This window comes from Podarcis filfolensis (assembly GCF_964270895.1).
Source record: "Podarcis filfolensis genome assembly, chromosome: 11".
In the NCBI taxonomy this organism is placed as follows: domain Eukaryota; kingdom Metazoa; phylum Chordata; class Lepidosauria; order Squamata; family Lacertidae; genus Podarcis; species Podarcis filfolensis.
In genome coordinates this window covers 29,744,729-29,765,537 of record NC_139613.1, presented here as the reverse complement: position 1 = coordinate 29,765,537, position 20,809 = coordinate 29,744,729, and the positions used below count along the sequence as shown (strand labels likewise).

General features: G+C 41.3%; 1 protein-coding gene across 2 annotated transcripts in view; it reads left to right on the top strand.

Annotated features, from left to right (window-relative positions):
• Positions 1-2,544: 2,544 nt before the first annotated feature.
• TNPO1 (transportin 1) overlaps positions 2,545-20,809 on the top strand; it is a 31,984-nt gene continuing 13,719 nt past the window's right edge. The window contains exons 1-14 of one of the 2 annotated variants that reach the window (XR_014540027.1): positions 2,545-2,885; positions 3,068-3,181; positions 6,872-6,947; positions 8,876-9,025; positions 11,481-11,587; positions 12,415-12,548; positions 13,450-13,531; positions 14,595-14,717; positions 16,710-16,828; positions 17,242-17,302; positions 17,834-18,002; positions 19,013-19,165; positions 19,513-19,738; positions 20,568-20,739. Coding sequence is in view for 1 of the 2 variants with exons in the window: in XM_083577359.1 (XP_083433485.1) it covers positions 3,077-3,181; positions 6,872-6,947; positions 8,876-9,025; positions 11,481-11,587; positions 12,415-12,548; positions 13,450-13,531; positions 14,595-14,717; positions 16,710-16,828; positions 17,242-17,302; positions 17,834-18,002; positions 19,013-19,165; positions 19,513-19,738; positions 20,568-20,739 (1,677 nt within the window). In the remaining variant the exon portion in view is untranslated. The remainder of the gene's footprint in view (positions 2,886-3,067; positions 3,182-6,871; positions 6,948-8,875; positions 9,026-11,480; positions 11,588-12,414; positions 12,549-13,449; positions 13,532-14,594; positions 14,718-16,709; positions 16,829-17,241; positions 17,303-17,833; positions 18,003-19,012; positions 19,166-19,512; positions 19,739-20,567; positions 20,740-20,809) is intronic. The other variant, XM_083577359.1, reaches the window with a different exon arrangement.

The following is a 20,809-nucleotide window of genomic DNA, read 5'->3' as shown; positions in this document are numbered from 1 at the left end:
TAGAGGCCATAGTATGAGGGTTTCTAATTTGCAGCCAGTATTTTCATCTGTTTAGGTACAGCTAGGGTGAACCAAATAGGTACAGATAGGGTGAATCAGCCCTTTGGAACTTCTTTATTACGGCCAGTTACTTTTAAGGAAAGGGCTGGTGCTCTATTGTTTTTATTGTAACAATCTGTATGTGAACATTTATATGTATATATTGTATATGTATATGCATCTATTTGAAAAATTAAATAATAATGATGATGATGTTCAAATATGGCAACTCTACATAGTCAAAAGCTTTAGAAGCATCTAAACTTTAATAGGGCAATCAAATCTGAACCTTCCTGGGCTGGTGCATTACCATCAGCACACACTTTGGGTTATCATACCTGCCTTTTTAGCACCTTATTAGCCAGCTTTTATTAGCAGTTGAGCTGGTAATAGATACATATTGGAAATTTTTAGAGGGTGCAGTGTTGACCATACAGTACAAAAAAGTCCAGCAACTAGTGCTGATAGAAAAAATAGCTACTAAACTTAAAATACCAAGCAGAATGAAATGAAAAGACACATATTCTGATGATTGGCATATTCTTATTATATACAGTGTAAAAGATGACCTCCACATTATTAAAAAAAATGGTTGCTGACTGCATGTGGTAACAGGAATTGCCACAAAATTGCAATATGACTCGGGATATATATTTGTAATGTAAGAAAGTATTTAAAAACTATACAAAAAACAGTAATGAAATATCCAATCCAAAAACATTTTAAAAATCGTAAAAACACCCCAAAACTTTATTTTCTGCTGTTCAAGGTCAAGCCTAATGTCTGTATACAGATAGATTCATTTGGCTTTAAGCAGTAGATGTTTTAATTGTGTTCAAGGGAAATAAGGTTTAGGCCATAATGTCAGTGAAAGTGTAACAGCCTGATCCTGGGTGTGTTTCCTGTGAAGAAAATTCCACTGCATTCAGTGGGCTTCATCCCTAGTAAAAAATGTTAAAGATAAAAGTGTCAACATGGAACGCACTTCCTTTTGGAGGAAAGCCCCAGTGAAGTACATAGCTGTTCAGGTTGTGTTCCCCCTTAACTTGTTCAAATAGCCTGGGAGGAAGAGGTTAAGGCAGGGGTCAGCAAACTTTTTCAGCAGGGGGCCGGTCCACTGTCCTTCAGACCTTGTGGGGGGCCAGACTATATTTTCCAAAAAGAGAGAGAAAAAGAACGAATTCCTATGCCCCACAAATAACCCAGAGACGAATTTTAAATAAAAGGGCACATTCTACTCATGTAAAAACACGCTGATTCCTGGACTGGATTTAGAAGGCGATTGGGCCGGATCTGGCCCCTGGGCCTTAGTTTGCCTACCCATGGGTTAAGGCTTCAATCCTTTAACCCTTTACTAGGGAGTAGTTTCACTGACTTAAATTGGACTTTATTCTGAGTATATAAAATGCATAGATCGATAGGGTCTTGAAACCAAGCGTTATGAGGAATGTTTGAGGGAGTTGAGTATGTTTAGCCTGGAGGAGACTGACAGGAGCTATGATAGCCATCTTCAAATATCTGAAGGGCTGTCACATGGAAGATGGAGCAAACTTGTTTTCTCTTGCTCTGGAGGGTAGGAAATGAACCAATGGCTTCAAGGAAGGAGATTCAGATTAAATTGTTGAGCTTTCTTTTCCCAGTATGGCAAGCCTAAACAGTTTGACAGTGGAACAGAGTTGGTGGACTTTCCTTCCTTGGAGGTTTATTAAGCAGAGGTTGGTCGGCCATCTGTCATAGATGCTTTAGCTGAGATTCCTGCATTGCAAGGGGTTGGACTAGATGACTCTGGGGGGTCCCTTCCACCTCTACGATTCTAAGTGTGCACCAAAATTGCTGTTAGGAAAACAGTGCAATGACGTTTGGGGTTTTTTTTTTTTAGGCCTGTGGGGAGACTCAAGGAGGGAAATTGGTAGAGAATTTCTCAAATGTAGGTAACAGGCATTGCTTCCTTTGGGCAGGAGAGGACTTCGCCTGCATCCCGGCCTGCTTAGATAACATGTTGTTGTTGTTTAGTCGCTTAGTCATGTCCGACTCTTCGTGACCCCATGGACCAGAGCATGCCAGGCACTCCTGTCTTCCACTGCCTCCCGCAGTTTGGTCAGACTCATGCTGGTAGCTTCGAGAACACTGTCCAACCATCTCGTCCTCTGTCGTCCCCTTCTCCTTGTGCCCTCAATCTCTCCCAACACCAGGGTCTTTTCCAGGGAGTCTTCTCTTCTCCTGAGGTGGCCAAAGTATTGGAGCCTCAGCTTCAGGATCTGTCCTTCCAGTGAGCACTCAGGGCTGATTTCCTTAAGAATGGAGAGGTTTGATCTTCTTGCAGTCCATGGGACTCTCAAGAGTCTCCTCCAGCACCATAATTCAAAAGCATCAATTCTTTGGTGATCAGCCTTCTTTATGGTCCAGCTCTCACTTCCATACATCACTACTGGGAAAACCATAGCTTTAACTATACGGATAACGATAGATAACATGAGACACCCCCCCATGCTCTCTGCCGCCCCCTAGAGCCTCGTCAGAGGGGGTGAGTCTAGATTAGCAGGCCTTCCAGAGACAAGCGCGGGTTGAAGGGGCGGCCTCTTCTGCCTCCCGCGGCCTCCTCTCCTCTCCCTCAGCGCTCGGCTGGGCGGTCCGAGGGGAAGCTCTCCTCTCTCTCGGCGAGGGCGGGGGGGGGGAAGAAGCCAGCAGCCCGGCGCGGGAGCGGCGGCTCTAGGACCCAGGGGGATGCGGCGCGGCCGGGTTCTCCGAGCCAGATTGCCAATTCTCCTCCGTGACTCAGTCTGCTCTGCGCAGCGCACAGTAGGCGGCGGCAGCGGCGGCCGGGGCTGAGCGCAAGCGAGCAGCAGGTCCGTGGGGCTCGGGGGGAGGCGGCCGTGTGGGGAGGGGGGGAGGGGGAGGGAACTAGGCCGGGCCCACCCGCCCGGAGCGCCGCCGCTTCCTCCGCCGCGCTGCCCTCCCGCTCGGGCCTAGCGTCGCCTCCTCCGCCGCCGCCGCCTCTAACGGCGGCCGCCGCCTGTTGTCTTTGCAGAGCGCCAAGATGGAGTACGAGTGGAAACCCGACGAGCAGGGGCTCCAGCAGATCCTGCAGCTGCTCAAGGAGTCGCAGTCCCCGGACACCACCACGCAGAGAGCCGTGCAACAAGTATCCTCCTCCCGAAGGGGTGGCGGCGCCGGGAGGGAAGGAGGGAGCGCCAGGCCGGGCACCAGCGGCGGGAGCCCGGCCGGGCCCAACGCCTGGGCCCCCCGCCGCCGGAAAGGCAGAGGAGCCGCGCAGGAGGGAGAGATTCCGCCGGGCGGAGGAGGAGGAGGAGGCCGCTTCCCTTCGGGGTCGCCGGCTGGCGGAGGCCGGGGGCGTTGTAGGCCCGGCCTCCGCCCGGCCGTGGCGCGGGCTTTGAACCGCCAGGAACGGAGGCGGCGACCCTGCTCTGGCCCCGCGAGGCTTCGCGGCCTCGCACCTGTTGCCAGCCTGGCGCCGAGCCCCGTTTGGCTTTTTAAAGGCTTGGCAGCTCCGGTGTCGGGATCTCCCCCCCCCCCCATCTCCGGGCCTGGGCAGGAGGACTTTTTCGGCCATGAATTCTTCCCCCAGCTCAGCCCTCCGCCGGTGGTTCCTCTGGATAACCTGGCTGGCTTTGGACGAGACACGTGTGGAAGCGGTCCTTTGTACCCCCGGGGCACGGAGTCGTGTCGGACCACCCCGGCGCACGTGTGATTGATAGCGCCCGGCGAGGCAGCTGGCTTTGTTGGCATTTCGTTTAACAGGTAGAAAGGACGGCAGGTCGCTATTGCAGACGAAGAGGGTAAGGGTCACCTTCAGAAGTGGGGAAATAGGCTGCAAACCGTTAGTTCCCCGTTTCCTTTTGTTGCATTGTGAAGACCCATTGTCTGTCGTGGACTCGGTAGAGAGCTGATGGAGGGGCTTGCTTGTTGAATGTCGGTGTATAGGAGACACTCATACTTCTGCTAAAGGCTGGATGAAATCAAAGGTTTCTCGGTTGAAACCTCCTAAAGCATGTAGTTCTTACATGTGCATTGGTATGGTTAAGACAAAGCTTGCGGATGTATGTTTGTAGCATTAGGGTCCAAAGTTACAGTGTTTGTTTTCCCTTGGGCTAGAGATCTGGGTATGATTCAGAAGGCTGAACCAAAGTAAAAAGCATGCAGCTAATCAAACATAAAATGTACGACAAGGCACAGTGCTACTAAAATGAAATGATTGAACAACTGGTGGTTGATAGGTATGGTTTGTTCAGATTTTCAGTTTACAAATGTGTGTTTTATCCCCATTAAATTCAGATTTCCAGAGTACTTTACAATGAAATATCACTGAGCATGGTGTAGTAAACAGACGGGAGAAATGTAAAAAAAAATCTCATTTTTTACAAATAGTGGTCATGATGGGTAACTTTCACCCACAACTCTCCAATTTTATGAGCCTGTGCTGGGTCACACTAGATTGCCTTATTTTGTTTTCCCATCTGCACTCCCTCGGGGTAGGCTATTGTCAGGGATAACGAACTATTTTGGAACCTAATTGCAGAAAAGTGTCACAACAGTCCATGGGTGCAGCTAAGGTGGTAGATTTCCCTATGAGTAGAAAATCATAGAATTGTAGAGTAGGAAGGGACTTGAGGATCATCTAGTCCACCCCTTGCAATGCAGGAATCCTGCCCATGACCATCCCTGGGTGGGCTCAAACCACCAGCCTTTTGGTTAACTGCCAGACGCACTGACCCGTTGTGCCACTAGCCTGCTTTTTGGCTGACCAAATGGGACGAACTTACTACTTTTCTGACATGAATGTCATGACCTGCATCTTGCAAAAGGATCAGTGAGAAACTTGATCCTTACTTGACAACTGTCTAGGCTTCTCTGCTGAAGTTCTTACACTTTGAGAACCATTGACAAAGCAGTGGGAACATAAGGAATTTTCTACTTAACTGGAGTCCTTGTAGCACCTTAACCATTATTTGTAAGGAACCTTAATTACAAATTCCAAAAATAATATGCTTTTATATGGATAGTAGGAAGATACAAGCAGATATTGTTTTCAAAGCATTGCTCAATGGCTGGAATATTTGATATGTCCCTCCTACCTCTTTGATAGTTAAGTGGGTGTAGGAAGGGCTTAGCTAACAGCCCATATTCAGAAGTAATGTACACTCTTCTTATTATTCATTAAATTTGCATACTGCCCTATACCCGCAGGTCTCAGGGCAGTTCACAGTTTCTCCTATTGTTTTGTGCCCAATCTGATAATCTGATTGCTGGGTTGGTTCGTTTCTGGTTAGAAGTATGATATCACAGCTGCTGATAGATGGTGAAGCTGCACCTTTTTAAAACATACATTCTTGAAATAGGTATGTGTTTGACCACTTTCTACCATCTTGAGTTTGATACATCAACATGCAGTATGCTCAGTTGATGTTTTGTAATAGGGAAAAGTAATTGGGTACATTGCATTGCCTAGAATGCCAGACTAATTTTGCTAAAATAGATTCATTGGCTTTCTTCAACATCTCTGAAAGTGACAAGAACACTGGAAAATAACTTGGGAGTAATCAAACTCAATAGAAGAGAACAGAAAACACTCCTGTAGCGACACCACACTGTTTTCTATGGCTTGCACATCTTTCTGACATTGTTAGTAAGATGAACTATAACAACCATATGTCTACATGTGTACATACGAATATTTATTTAAAATACTTACAATGCTATTGTATACATGCCTTCAAAGGAGTTAAATTTAATTCAATGGGGTCTGCTCCCATGGATGGGCTTACAAGATTGTATCTTTACTGTCTGCAACAGCATTTTACTAGAATACTTTATCAAAGTTTTATTTATTTCTAAAATGTCTGAATTCTTCACATTGTTTCAGATTTAGATTGCAATCCTAGACATGGGTACAAATCTTTCAAAGCTGGCGTGACTCTGAGAGTGTGAGTAGCTTTCATTGCAGCCTAAGGCTGCAATCCTATCACTCTCAAGAAGGTTCCATTGGACCCAGTGGGACTTGTTTTTGAATAGGTGTGCATGGGATTAACCTATAGGATGTATAAGCATGCATAGTGTAAGCAGGTATGCTCACTTAATCTTGAAATGAGTCTCTATGCATCAGTTGATTCTCGCAGTAGTCAGTCTGCGAGTAACTTAACTTTAAATGACAGCAAAAATCTAGGTGAGTTGCAAAAGTTAGCACTGGGTTTCTGCCAATGTGGTACTCACCAGATGTTACGGACTATAATTCACAACACCCCTGACCGTTGCCGTGGCTTGGGGCTGATGGCAGTTGTGTTTCATTGCTTGAGTCTCATGGGTTGAGGCCAGCAGAGACACTAATTTGCTGCCATTTGCTTTGGATTTGACAAGGCCTAAGGCAAGTGATGGGGAGGAATGGTTTCTGTATATGCTTACCCCTACTAAGCAGGGAAGAGCAATGATCTGCATTGCATTTGCATCCAACAGAGAGCTAGGAAACTGTGTATGGGAAGCTCTTAACAGCAGAAGGGAGACATAGCTATGCATGCTTCCACATGGTACTGCGTTAAATTTCCAGTTTTTTCTATTGTGGTTGTTGGTGGCAAATGTTCCTTGTTATTGACAGCCAGTTAAATGGCAAATAACAAGACCTCCAGATTTGTACTGAAGTACCTTGCTGTGTTTGCTGTCCTGATTACACTTTGTCAGTAGTTAGAAACTTTTTACTTCCAGTTTTGATCTTTTTAAAAACAAACAAAAAACCAAAACAGTTTCAGCTGCATGTTTAAATGTATTGAGAACTTGCAAACAATGCACAAGAAATGGTCTTTAACAGAATGCTCTACTGTAGAAACTGGAACAGCTCAATCAGTATCCAGACTTCAACAACTACCTGATATTTGTTCTTACGAAGCTAAAATCTGAAGGTGAGTCACTAGCTCTATACCATTTTTAATAAGCACTCACAAAACTAGAAAAAATACGCAGGCACTTTTCATGTTTGGGGGCTTTTTACTTGCAATTTTGTAGATTACAATCATACTGTGTTTGCTGTGTGTGATGAAAGGCACTGTAGGAATTCAGTGCATACATAAATATAGTCTGTAGACTTGATTATAATCAAATGTTCCTTATGCTGTGGTCCCAAGATCAGTTGTTTTGAAATAAATGGAATTTGCTTTCAAGCACATCTGTTTAAGTTAGGGTTGTGAGTAACAGGTATTGGTGGAGCTTTCCAAGATTCTTACTAAAAAACCCAGATGTTTTCATGTCAATGAAACTAGTCATGGTGTTAACATGGCTACAATATCTTACAGAAAAGCAAAAGTTGTTCAAGGGCAAGGGTCCTCCCCCCCAACATTTATAAAATGATGGTGATGTTAAATAGTACAGATATTTTAACTGTGGAGGGGAGAAGCAGAGAACCTTTGCTTAAGGGAGTGCACAAAATTATGCACTTTTGCTTCATTTATTTTGAGCTACTGTTATTCCTGTGTGCAAGTCAGTTCTGCCAATTGTTTAGATATTTTATGCCCCCTTTAGTAATCTAGCTCCCTATACGTTAACATTGGCTCTGTAACAATGCATCCATCTTTAAAAAATAAAACATTCTTTTCTAATCCTGCTTTTGATGCAAGGCTCCCTGTTAGAGCCTTCTAAAGGCCAGTGTTTGGATCCATAACCATGTATTTCCTGCTAAATTATTCAAGTTCCGGGTTCTTACTAAATGTGGCATTTGGATAATAAAAAAAGCACTGGTTTTTGTGATGGTAGGATTTGGTCTTTATGCAGGAAGTGTACCTCTAGTTTGGGTTTTGTGCTTGGCTATTTTATTTCCTGTTACAGTGGAATCCTATTCATGGCCTGCTTAGAACTAAAGACACGTTAAGTTCTATTAAATTTATTCTCAGGTAAGTGTATGCAGGACTGCAGCCTTAGTCTGGGTGTTCAAATCATGGAATGTTTTCCAACAGAAGTCTATATTTTTAACACACTTGAAATTCTGTTTAACTAAATAAGCAACAGGGTTCATTCTTAGAATGTCGGTATCTAGCCTGGCTCACCAAATCATCCAGGAGGGGACAAAGAAGCAATTAAGACATCCTATGTCAAAACTTTCCAAAATGTGGTTAATACAGATTCTTCTTTGGCATTTGTTTGAGCATTTGACTAAAAGATAAAAATGAAAGCTTTTTAGTAAAAATATACTAATAGGGTCTAAATTGTATTATAGTTTCTATTCCTTGATTGTACCTTAATGTGAAACTTATTTTTAAGCAAATATTTTCTTTTCTTTTCAGATGGGTTTTAGTGTATTAAAAACCCTCATCTGCCTTGTACTTTTTTTATTTATTGGAGGTGAAAATATGGCATTGCCATACAGTAGTTAAGAAAGAGACTTATTCATATGACAAGACTTTTTAGGATTTCTTTTTCCTTGAATTTTGATGCAGGCCGTGGGAAGGTCCCCATGTACAGTATTCTGGGCAGATGGCTTCCCACCACAAAGCACGGGATAAATAAACTCTGGACAAAGTGAGGTGTTGTTCTCAAGATATTACTCTAGTACCATAGGCCTTATTCCTTAGTGACAGCCATGAAGTATAAAACAATTTAAATTTTATACTTGATATTGTGAGCCCTGCTACAAGATGGCTGGTGTGTCCTGTTTCTAGGTAAAGGAGTGCTTCACTTATACTGTACAATCAAGTTCTTGGGTTTTTTTAACAGCTAATTTTAATGTGTCCCTGATAAAGTTTTGCCATATGAAATATTAGCAGTGTTTAAAGCTTCTGTAGAGTATGTATTATTTTACTAAAATATTTAAATTCCACTTTAAAACTCTTCATTTTAGATGAACCTACACGGTCGTTGAGTGGTCTCATCTTGAAGAATAATGTGAAAGCTCACTTTCACAATTTTCCTAATGGAGTAACTGATTTCATTAAAAGCGAGTGCTTAAACAATATTGGAGACTCCTCCCCGTTAATCAGAGCCACTGTAGGTGAGTTGCAGGTATTTAAAAGTATTTGTAGGCCAGTTCTTGGTGGCAACTGTTTGCATGCTATGCTAAATGACTTGAAAGCTTCTGGGAGAGCTGTTTTAGAGGGTTTCTTAAAATGTGTTTGTTTGTTTGTTTGTTTGCTTAATAATTGAGAGGTCCAAATATGCTAGTGTACCAATCCAATCTGATTGGATAGGATAGTGTACTGTACTTCAATATTTTAATTACGGTAATATTGGAATATTGTGGTCTATATTACCCGTAGTGAAACATTTTGACATAAATCAGTTTAATATATCATTGGTTTCTAAGTCCTTTGTTCTTATCTTCACAGAAAACAACATTTTCTTTCTTTAGATGTTTTTGTTTTGACCATTTACTATGCTTCTGGTCAAGTTGTGTGTTAAAGTAACGTTTCATCTTTGTGACTAAAATTGAAATGGGTTTTAAACTTCAGCTGACTGTGAACTGCCCTGAGATCTTCGGATGAAGGGCAGTATACAAGTTAAATAAATAAGACTTTACTATATATACATTTTGGTTGTAGTGACAATCAGCAGTGTGTTATATGTTAGTTCAGGGTAGAAGAAAGTAGTTGCTGTCTACAAGTCTTTGCAATGAAAAGTCACACACAAAGTAAAGGTAGCTGTGTTGGCTCATAAAAAAAAATTAGGGCAATACTGTACCTTCTCTTGGGCTAACCAAAATAATCACAAAATGGTGGGCAAGTTTCTGAAGAACTCCTCATCAGATTAGCAGGTGGAAGGGGTCCACATCTGGTAAGACTCTTCAGACAGAATGCGGGAGGAGGTAGCAGAGATCCAAATGAAACTCTTAGGTGCTGTGCAGTTATCAGGTTGCACAAAGGCCTACTGGGAAGAGGAGAAACAGTGACTGATTCCCCATTTCTGGAAACACACAAACTCACCGCTACCCAGAAGATAGTCATTGGAGTGTGGAGTGTGGTGACATTGTTTTGACATGTGGAAAGGAGGATGGATTAAAGCTTTCTCCTTGCACTTCAAGGAAGCAATTACTTTAAAATCGATTACATTCTGTGAATATATGGTTGGCTAACTTCTGAAACATTTAAATGGCTTTTTGCTGGACGCAGCTAAATTCTCCACAGTTCAGTCTCCTCCACACCTCCAATCCATGTTGATAAATAACAATTTCCATGCTTTTGAAATGTAACATTTTAAGAAAAATGTGTAGAGTATGATTATCAAGGTGGGATTTTTACTTACAGAATGCAAATACAGGTCATATTTTCTTCTGTGAAGTAGGAGAGGAGCACGTTTCCTTTGGCACAGCCACATTTTGCAAGTGGAAGTGTTTTTTAGCTGATTCTATAAACTACAATATTTAAAGAAGGATTATATGAATCAGTGTTCCGCAAATGGTTTAAGAGAAGCTATTTATATTAGTAGGTCTATCCTCTTGACCACTACTTGTGAGGTAGCCATTCAGTACATTGAATATATTGAAGCTGGATCACAAGGATTTTAATCAGAAGTAAGTTCCCTGCTCCCTTGTAAATGTGCACAGGGTTTCAACATTAGGTTTGAGCCACAACATTGGAAGTTGTTGTTTTGAAGTCTTTACTGCTAGAAAAGTTTAGCGTAATCTGTTTTGCTTGTACTGGTTATTTACTGATAGTTCTCTTATTTCCCTCTGCTACTCATTAGAATGTGAATATTTTTATAGCTTTATGGTGTAGCTAAATGTCTTCAGTCTGAAATGATTGGCTTGTTTCTGTGCTTTGAAGGTATTTCGGAGATCTTTCAGAGCTGACTGGTAATTGTTCCAAAGAGGAATGACTTAGCAACTCTGCCTAAGGGGGATAGTAGTTCCATAATCTGAACCTAATAAATGGTTTGTTATAAGGCAAATCCAGCGATCAGTTTGAGTGTGGTCAGTGTTAAGATTGGTGTTAGTTTTGTAGAGCAAAATTATTGATCTTTCTGCACTAGTATAACTTGGTATTCACATGTTTACTTTAGGTGAACAAGTGTGGTCCCCAAGTGTTCCCAATGCTGCCATAAATGGCTGCCTGCAGCTAGAGTTGTAGAAGCATTACTGCCCTGTAAATACGCAGTTGAAAAGCTGCATATGTAGCTATACCACTGCCTGCTAGATTCCCTCAACCCCTGTAGTAATGGCCAGCAGTGGCCATCTATCTGCCTAGTGTTAAACAGTGTTGCTTGGAATGTTGATTTCATCACTTAATATTTCTGTAGCTTTAGAAAAACGATGGATTTGAGAGCAAAGGAATTTCTTTACTTATCAAATTAATTCTGTTCACAGACCGAAAGATCAAACCATCTTTCTGTTTAATATTCTAGAGAGGAAGACTGCTCCTGTTTCCGATATAATTCATTTGTTAACACTTGTATGCTTACATCAGAATACTAAATGGGTTGGTTAACTTTATTCTTTTTCCAACAAATCCAAGGTATCCTGATTACAACCATTGCCTCAAAAGGAGAATTGCAGAATTGGCCTGACCTCTTACCAAAGCTTTGTAGCCTACTGGATTCTGAAGACTACAATACCTGTGAGGTATGACTTATTTTCCACCTAGTACTACATTTGCATTTGGTAGAAGATAACCAAATTTTAAATTGCATTTAAACTGCATTGTAATCTAACCATAATTACTACTGAACAGTGTAGGAATCAATTTTTACCTTTAATCTTCCAAAAAGCGATTTAAATGATCCTGCTCACCCGAGCACATTACTGTTGATCTGTTACCTGTAAGAAAATAGCATAATTCTCAGTGAAAGTTGATTGAAATATTGGGGTAATTGTTGTATAACAGACACTCAATAAGGTCCAGTTTTTTTGCTGCCTGATACTGAACTGTGCAAATGTTCATTCACATGTCAATGTAATCCTACAAAAAAAGAATTCCTGTTTAGTATTGGAGACATCCAAGAGAACATGCTAAGCAAGACTTGTTCATGCAGATTTTTGCATTTATTTGATCTTGCTCATTAACCTATGTTGTTCTAGGTCTAGGAGATCTGGGAAGACTTTAGGCAGGATGCTTGGGTGCCAAAACTTCCTCTGCTTTTTGATGCCCAGATGCTGGGTGCTTTCCACTCCATCCACTTCGGAGGCTAACGTGGGGAAACCTTCCCACTTCACCCCTGGAGTCAGTCTATCTTTTGCTTCCACAGCAAATGGTTACAGGATCCCAGCCAGGTCTAACTGATTGGTTCCAGCAGGATTTTCTTTTGCTTGCATTTTTAATCTAGAAATTGCTACCAGGTGTTATTTTTTAAATAGGAGTGTACTGAGCTAAGGGAGTGAGGATTTCTAAAATAATAAGGTGTCCATATAGAATTTTCAAACAATCACCAAAACGTGTGTTTATTTGGCAGGGTGCATTTGGAGCTCTTCAGAAGATTTGTGAAGATTCTGCTGAAATCTTAGATAGTGATGCATTAGATCGCCCTCTCAATATCATGATCCCTAAGTTTTTACAGTTCTTCAAGCATAGCAGTCCAAAGATAAGGTAAGAGATGACCATGCATGTTTGTATACACACACACACACATTTTTCAAATACTTCAGTTAGCAAGATTTTATGGGAAGGTATTTTAAACATGGCTAACTTGAATGCCATTTCAGGCCAAAAACAAATTGTTTATCTAGTCTGACTGATACTCTTCCAGTTTCTGAGACTTTGAACAAATGCGTTGCATTTGCTGAAGTTCCTCAGCATCATTTCATGAAAGCATGGTTCACTTCACTGGAGCTTAGCACCATTGTAAACAGCGATTTACCTGGCCTCTAGGAGGGGAAACTATTGTAAACCAGAAGCGTCAGTTCTTTTTGCCCAAGGCAGTTGCTGTGACGCAAGTGATTACCAAGTACAAGTGGGAAACCAGTCAATAAACTTTTGTCATTAAGGCAACCTAGGTGTATTTTTACTGGATACTAACAGAAACACCTCCAGTTGTCTCCTGGATGTAAACTCTCTGTCCCCCGCCCCACATCTTAGTGTTCCCAAACTACTCAATTAACCACACTTGAATCTTAATGTGTGTATGACATTTGGAAAGAGCCTTGACTTTGGAGCGGCAGTCCAAAAATAAATGTCTTGACTTGCATGCAGACCTCTCTGGATCCCAGCTGCAGTGTTCATGTTTTGTAACTTGTAAATCCTTGGGCTCACTTAAAATTTGGGCATGCTTTGGAGATTACACTTGGTTGTAACTGGTGTAGAATGTTTTTACTGTTCCTGAGTCTTTTCTGGTTGCCCATAGTTGCTATACACACATGCTATAGCCATTGTACTACTAAAATAGCTTTTTTTTCTTTCACACATCAGTTTCAAATCTGTTTTGAGTCTTAGAAGTGGTGGATGTACTTTTTGATTTGATTTTTAAAAGAAAAAAAATTACATTTTGTAGGTCCCATGCAGTTGCATGTGTCAATCAGTTTATCATCAGTAGGACTCAGGCCCTTATGTTGCACATTGATGGATTTATTGAGGTAGGTGACACAAAGTTTCTTACCTTTTCTGAGTTTGATCCTTTAAAATTGTTGATAAAATTTTAATTAAACTATGGAAATTGAACACAAACATGCAGGTCTCCCACACCATGAAAGCAGGGTAAGAATGAAATGTGTGAAGTCGTAAAGTTGATTAGTGTGTGAAACCATTGCAGAGCCTAGAACTCTGAACAATAGCTGCTTTCAGGTTCTGTATTATATATACAGCAGGGGTTGGGGACCATTTTGGCCTGGCAGGCCACACTGTCAGGTAGCTGCGTGCAACCTGCTGCCCACATTCCCTTCCCTTGGGAAAGGCCAGTGGGCTTACCTGGTGAGGAGGAGGGCTGATGGCTACAATTTTGGGGTAGCCACGAACTGTAGATCCTTCCTTGTGAAGAGCTACAGTAGTAATTAAATGGAAACTTAAAAATGGTCCCTGCAGATATCAAAGCTGGTAGAATTCCCACTATAACAATTGTTTCATAAGTGTTCCCCCCCCCCCCCCCGCCCAGCCAAAAGGCTTTTAGAAGCAGAAATTTTATGGCTATGCAATGGATGCAATCCATGGGTGTCTGTGCATAAGTGGAATTGACTTCTGTGTGCACAACAGAACTTTCCTTCTGTCTCCTCTCCCTTCTTGCCCCCTCCCCTAAATCAGTGCTGGAGGGTTGAGGGAGGCATGGGAGGTGTTATGCAAGCAGAAGTGTGTTCTTGCAACATTGGATTTCACCTAATAGCTTTTGGCTTGAGAAAACACAACAGACCCCCAGTCCCCAATATGAGCTAATTCAGTAAAAATGTCTATTTCAGTTGACAGATGCTTTTTCCCCAATGAAGTTAATCTTTTTATCTTTATAACACAGTAAAAAAAAACTGCTGGAGCTCTGAAGTAAATCTGATAGTAAGGCAAAATAATAATTCTAAAAAATTAATATTTAGGTCCACTTCTTTCCTTCCAAATAAGGGGATTACTAAAAATGAATCAACATATTTTAAACCTCATAGGTGCTGTAAACCATTTCGTTTGCTCCTATTCACAATGCCTTTCCCCCTTCAACAGAATCTGTTTGCGTTGGCGGGCGATGAGGAGCCTGAAGTACGTAAAAATGTGTGTCGGGCTCTAGTGATGCTACTGGAAGTTCGAATGGACCGCTTACTTCCTCACATGATTAGTATTGTTGAGGTAACTTTTTTGAATTTTGATTAAACACAAATGAATACACGATAGAAGTTTTTTGTGTGTAGAAGGAGAGGGAGAAGTAAATGGGTAAGATTCACATATGTTCAGACATACGTGTGTGTCAAATGTAAAAGGAAAGCCATACTACTTAAATTCACTGAGTGATTTTTCTGCATATGTGGGGTTATTTTTTTATTAAATTTGTATACCACCCTACACCCAGAGGTCTCAGGGCAGTTCACAGGGGGAAAAAATCAAAATATAAAACCACAAAATACATAAAATAAAAACAACCCAATAACCCCCCCCAAACAAAACACCCCACATTTTAAAAGGGCATAGGATGTCAATCAAATCAACCAAAAGCCTGGTTAAAAAGGAATGTTTTGTCTGGTGCCTAAAGGTGTATTATGAAGGCACCAGGCGAACCTCCCTGGGGAGAGCATTCCACAGACGGGGAGCCATTGCAGAGAAGGCCCGTTCTCGTGTTGCCACCCTCCGGACCTCTTGAGGAGGCACATGAAGGAGGGCCTCAGAAGATGATCTCAGGGTCTGGGTAGGTTCATATGGAAAGAGGCAGTCCTTGATGTATTGCAGTCCTGAGCCATTTAAGGCTTTATAGGTCAAACCAGTAGTTTGAATTGGGCCTGGAAACTAATTGGTAGCTGTGCAGTCGGACCAGGATCAGTGTAATATGCTCAAACGGTCTTGCTTTGGTGAGCAACCTGGCCACTGAATTCTGCACTAGCTGACGTTTCTGAACCTTCTTCAGAGGCAGCCCTGTGTATAAGCGCATTGCAGTAATCTAGCCTTGAGGGTTTTTCCACTAGATTAAATATCTATTGGCTGCCCATTGCAAATCAAATACACTGTTGAGGATTGTTCTAAATGTTCCGTTTTATATGTGTGAGCTATTTCTCCATTTGCCATATTCTGTGTGAAGTGTGGATACCTAAACACATTTTGTGAATTTCCTGATTCAGAATGGCTCAACTGCGATCTGCAAGGTTTTACAAACTTCCTTGCCTGCCCCAGCATCATCTCTGACTGTTGGACATTGGACATCAGCTGGAGTTGATGAAAGCTGGAATCTAGCAACATCTAGAGGGCCATGAGTTAGCCACCCTTAATCTTCCATCCATATCCTTAGCAGGGCATTAGAGCAAGTGCTGGTTCTCACATGCAAATGTCTGCATATTTTCTAAGTGTGATCTTTGCAGTGTATAGGACATAGCTGTCAACTTTCCCCTTTTCTTGCGAGGAATCCTATTTGGAATAAGGGAATTTCCCTTAAAAAAAGGGAAAAGTTGCCAGCTATGGTATAGGATCACATGGAGAAATCTCATTATGAACTGCTCTGTATATTGATACAGTTTGCAGTGATTAGCAAACATTCCTAAAATCATGGGAATACCTTTTTTTGGACACTGGGAGTGGCATGGAGAAAATGATTTAGTTATTCATAAGATTTTAATGCCCCTTAAGGGTTTCTTTGTCTTTCTCATACATGTGACCAGTCCCAAGTAAAGAATACACTTTCTCAGACTTGGAAATGTCAATACTAGGTAGCTGCCAAGCAAAACAGTTTGTAAAACAATCCTGTGGTACTACATATTTTCAAATTAACACTAATCTAGATCTTCAGTGTTTGCTGGTTTAAATGATAATGCAGGAAACATGCAAATCTAGGGGAAGCGGAATAATCTAGGAACACACACTCTGTCATTCTCACACTCACACTACCAACATGGTTAGCTGTTTGTGAAATCTGAGCTTGTGCACAAAAATATTATCATAAAGGGTCAGTCAGTGTAATGGGAAAGAAATGAATTAACTGTGGTGTTCATGCTTAGCTGGTACTTTCAGTAAAAAAAAAACAACTTTTGTAAGCAACCCCATTGGTGGTGGATTGCTACATTAAACTCTTTTTAATTAGATCACATTTACAAAGAAACTGACACCTGTGCCATTTTATTTCCTTGGCATTGTGTGTAGTATATGCTACAAAGGACTCAGGACCAAGATGAAAATGTGGCTTTGGAAGCTTGTGAGTTTTGGCTGACTTTGGCTGAACAGCCAATTTGTAAAGATGTTCTGTGTCGGCATCTTACCAAGTAAGTTGATCCTACACCCACCCTCCATAATTTTATAGATTCAGAATTTATTTGCACCATGCTTTCAATGTCTTTTTTAAAAAATGGATTTTGGGAACAGAGGCAAGAATCCATGTATAAAACGTAGACATTCTTTTGCATTGATGGTAGCATAGTTGAGAGTGATCATTGGTATACCTTGGTGCTGTTTCAGTGTGTGCAAGGAAGATAACTGGCATACCTTTTTAATACTGGGGATGTATGCTTTCAAGTGGAGTTAAAGTGGGGTGTCCCTGTAAGCCCAAGTTCTAGAGGCTCAGAAGCCACAGATGCCTCAGTGAATGCTTCCTAGATACCTCCGTATTTTGTTGGAGGCAAAGAAAATTGTATACCTGCAAACCAGCTGATATTCAAGAAATGTCCTTTCTCTTTAGGTTGATACCTGTGTTAGTAAATGGCATGAAATACTCAGAGATAGATATAATTCTCCTGAAGGTAAGTGTGATTTCCCACCTCATTTGTTGAAGATATGCCACTGTCTCTTATATTAGATACTCTTACAATGTTTACCTTTAACACGCGCAATATATGCAGCAACATACGTAACATTAAACAACTCTCAATTATTTGTAGACTCTGACCGCTTTGTTGCAACACTGCTGGTTTTTGCAGCCTTCGCACTTGTTGGTTCACGGGCTATGAAGGGAAGACTCAGTGCACTGAGTTAAACAATGGGACTGGGGGCAGGGTGGCTATGAAGCTAAAATATAAGGCAAGCTGTATTTTCCAGAGTAAGATCAGTTTTTGGAAATACTCCAGTTTGCGCTCATATGTTGTAAACTCAGATGTCCACCTTCATCTTGTGAATAGATTTAAATCACACTTTTACTTTACCCCAGTGCCCAGAGGTTTAGGGCATGTAACATAATGTTGAAGTCTCAGCTCTGCACTGATAATACAAAAACGAATACACTGACATTACTTCAGCATGTATAGGCTCTTTGCCATTTTGGTTTCTGATTATAGGGAGATGTTGAAGAAGATGAAGCTATCCCAGATAGTGAGCAAGACATAAGGCCCCGCTTTCACCGTTCACGGACGGTAGCACAGCAGCATGAGGAAGATGGCATTGAAGAGGAGGAGGAGGAAGAGGATGAGCTGGATGACGATGATACTATTTCTGACTGGAATTTAAGTAAGGCCATATAAAATACCGTGCAGTCAAAATATTTATGTGGTGAATTCATAGAATTGTAGATTTGAAATGGACTCTGCAAGTCATCGAGTCCAACTCCCTGCAGCGCAGGAGTCTTTTGCCCAGTGTGAGACTCAAACCCACGACCCTATGATTAAGAGTCTACCAATTGTCCTTATTTTATTGTTCAGCAATTGTTCACCTATTCAGCAATTGTTCTGAAGTTATAATGCCAACTTTGTAAAAATTCCCTTAACTTGGTTTTTTAAAAGTCCTCTGGATTATGTTCTGTACAGTGGTACCTCAGGTTACATATGCTTCAGGTTACATATGCTTCAGGTTACAGACTCCGCTAACCCAGAAATAGTTCTTCAGGTTAAGAACTTTGCTTCAGGATGAGAACAGAAATTGTGCTCTGGCGGCGCAGCGGCAGCAGGAGCCCCCATTAGCTGAAGTGGTGCTTCAGGTTAAGAACAGTTTCAGGTTAAGTACGGACCTCCGGAACGAATTAAGTACTTAACCAGAGGTACCACTGTACTTGTAATTTATCAGTCACTGAGCACAAGTAGAATATTTTCTTCTGGATTTTTGCAACTGTTGCAGCTTTTCGATAAAAGGGGTGAAAAGCATTTATGAAGTACAAACCCTATTGAAATTAATGGGTGTTTGAGGGCCTTTTTAGGAAATCATGCTCACAGTTGAGCAAATAAAACTTTTCAAGCTTTTCAAAAAGTTCTGTTACCTAATACATGTCTTGAGTGTTCCTCAGATGTGATTCAATAAAAGCATTCAAAACATGTTGCACATCTTGTGAATTGCCTTCATGGATGCTGTAATGAAAACTAATTGAGCAGTTAAACCTCCTGATAATATGCATGGAATGATTTTGTTTTGATTATTCTATAAAGCTTTTGTGGCCTACAATTAATACGAACGTAGCATTGAGTTGAAATTTTATGACTAAAATGTGTCTCAGGTGTATTAAATGTGTGTTTGTGTATCTATTTTAGGGAAGTGTTCAGCTGCTGCTCTTGATGTCCTTGCCAATGTATTCCGCGATGAATTGCTGCCACACATTTTGCCCCTTCTAAAAGAACTGCTTTTTCATCCAGAGTGGGTTGTGAAAGAATCAGGCATCCTAGTACTAGGAGCAATTGCTGAAGGTTAGTCAGTACTTTCAAGGACAGGCTATATTTCGTGCCAGCCCCTAGCTACGCTTTTTCTCCTCCTCTCCCCCCTCAAGCAGGCTGTCTGCTTGTTGTGATCTCTGTCTCTTCCTGCCCCAAACGCCACCTGTTGTTAGTTGCCTCTGCCCTCTTGTTTTCTTTCCTTGTTGTTCTCTCCACCATCCCCAGTGGGCAACAGCCACCACTTGTGTTTGCTAAAATACGTTGCCTCCTGGAAGTTTGTTAATATTATGGATTGTTTTTTCATGTTGGCTTCACGCCTTTGTGTGTGTATGGAGGGCAGATTCTGCTAGGCATGTCTAATTTGTAACCTATTTTTACAGGTTGTATGCAGGGTATGATTCCATATCTTCCCGAGCTAATCCCTCACCTTATTCAGTGCCTCTCTGATAAAAAGGCTCTTGTGCGCTCCATTACTTGCTGGACTCTTAGCCGCTATGCACACTGGGTAGTCAGTCAACCCCCAGACACGTACTTGAAGCCATTAATGACTGAGTTGCTAAAGCGCATCCTGGATAGCAACAAGAGAGTACAAGAAGCTGCCTGCAGGTAGGTCAGAGTCATAAAAGTATTGCCAGTGGTCCTCAAAGAACAGGGTGGAGATGTGAAACCCTTTTCATTGTGCTGTAATATTCTGTTTGATCTTGAACAGCTTTTCATTAGTCTAGACAAACATCTTATTTTTGAAGTTGTCTTAGGAGTTTCTCTTCTGTTCTAAATGCCCTTGTTCGTTGTAGCTGCTTTTATTTAATTTTTTTGTGGGAATGATAACATTTGTCACTGATTCTCACTTTGCACAGAACATGAATGCTGTGTATTGTCAAGTCAGCAAGTTCTGTTCTAGGTATTATTTTAATAATTTAATCCAGAAGCACATTCAAGTAACCCATCACACCCACTAGCACTTTTGGGTTTCCGTACCTTTGGAGCCTAGCTTTTATTTGGAAACTTGGGGACTTTTGAAAACCCTTCAGGTTTATGGCTTTGTTTTATTTATTAAAATAATTTACTACCCTCTCTTCATTGTTCACACAATCCCAAAGCAAGAAACAATTTTGAAATGCAATAGAACAGTATTTCACTTAAATACAATTTAATGTGAAACCAGACAAAATATGACTACCTTGGCCAAGTACTTTAATCAGATACTTGGGTGATGAGCAAAATCTTTACTTCAGTTTAAGGTAGGGTTTCTCCATCTTCTGAGGTGTTATGACCTGTGAAAATAAATGCAAAGCCAACTTCCAGTGCATCTTACCAGAATGGTTCTCTCCCCCCCCCCCCCGTGTGACCTTTTAAAAAAAGCTGTGAAAGTTTGTCTCAAAGAGAGGAGTGCATTCTCTAATTCTGCATACTAAATTTTTCTTTTGCTTCTTAGTGCCTTTGCTACTCTAGAAGAGGAGGCTTGTACAGAACTTGTTCCTTATCTCGCTTATATACTTGATACTCTGGTCTTCGCATTTAGTAAATACCAGCATAAGAATCTGCTCATTCTTTACGATGCCATAGGAACTTTAGCAGATTCTGTAGGCCATCATCTAAACAAACCAGTAAGTATTGTTATCCTTTCATTCAGATTAAACTGATAATTTTGTTCACCTCTTAATTAGTCCTACATTC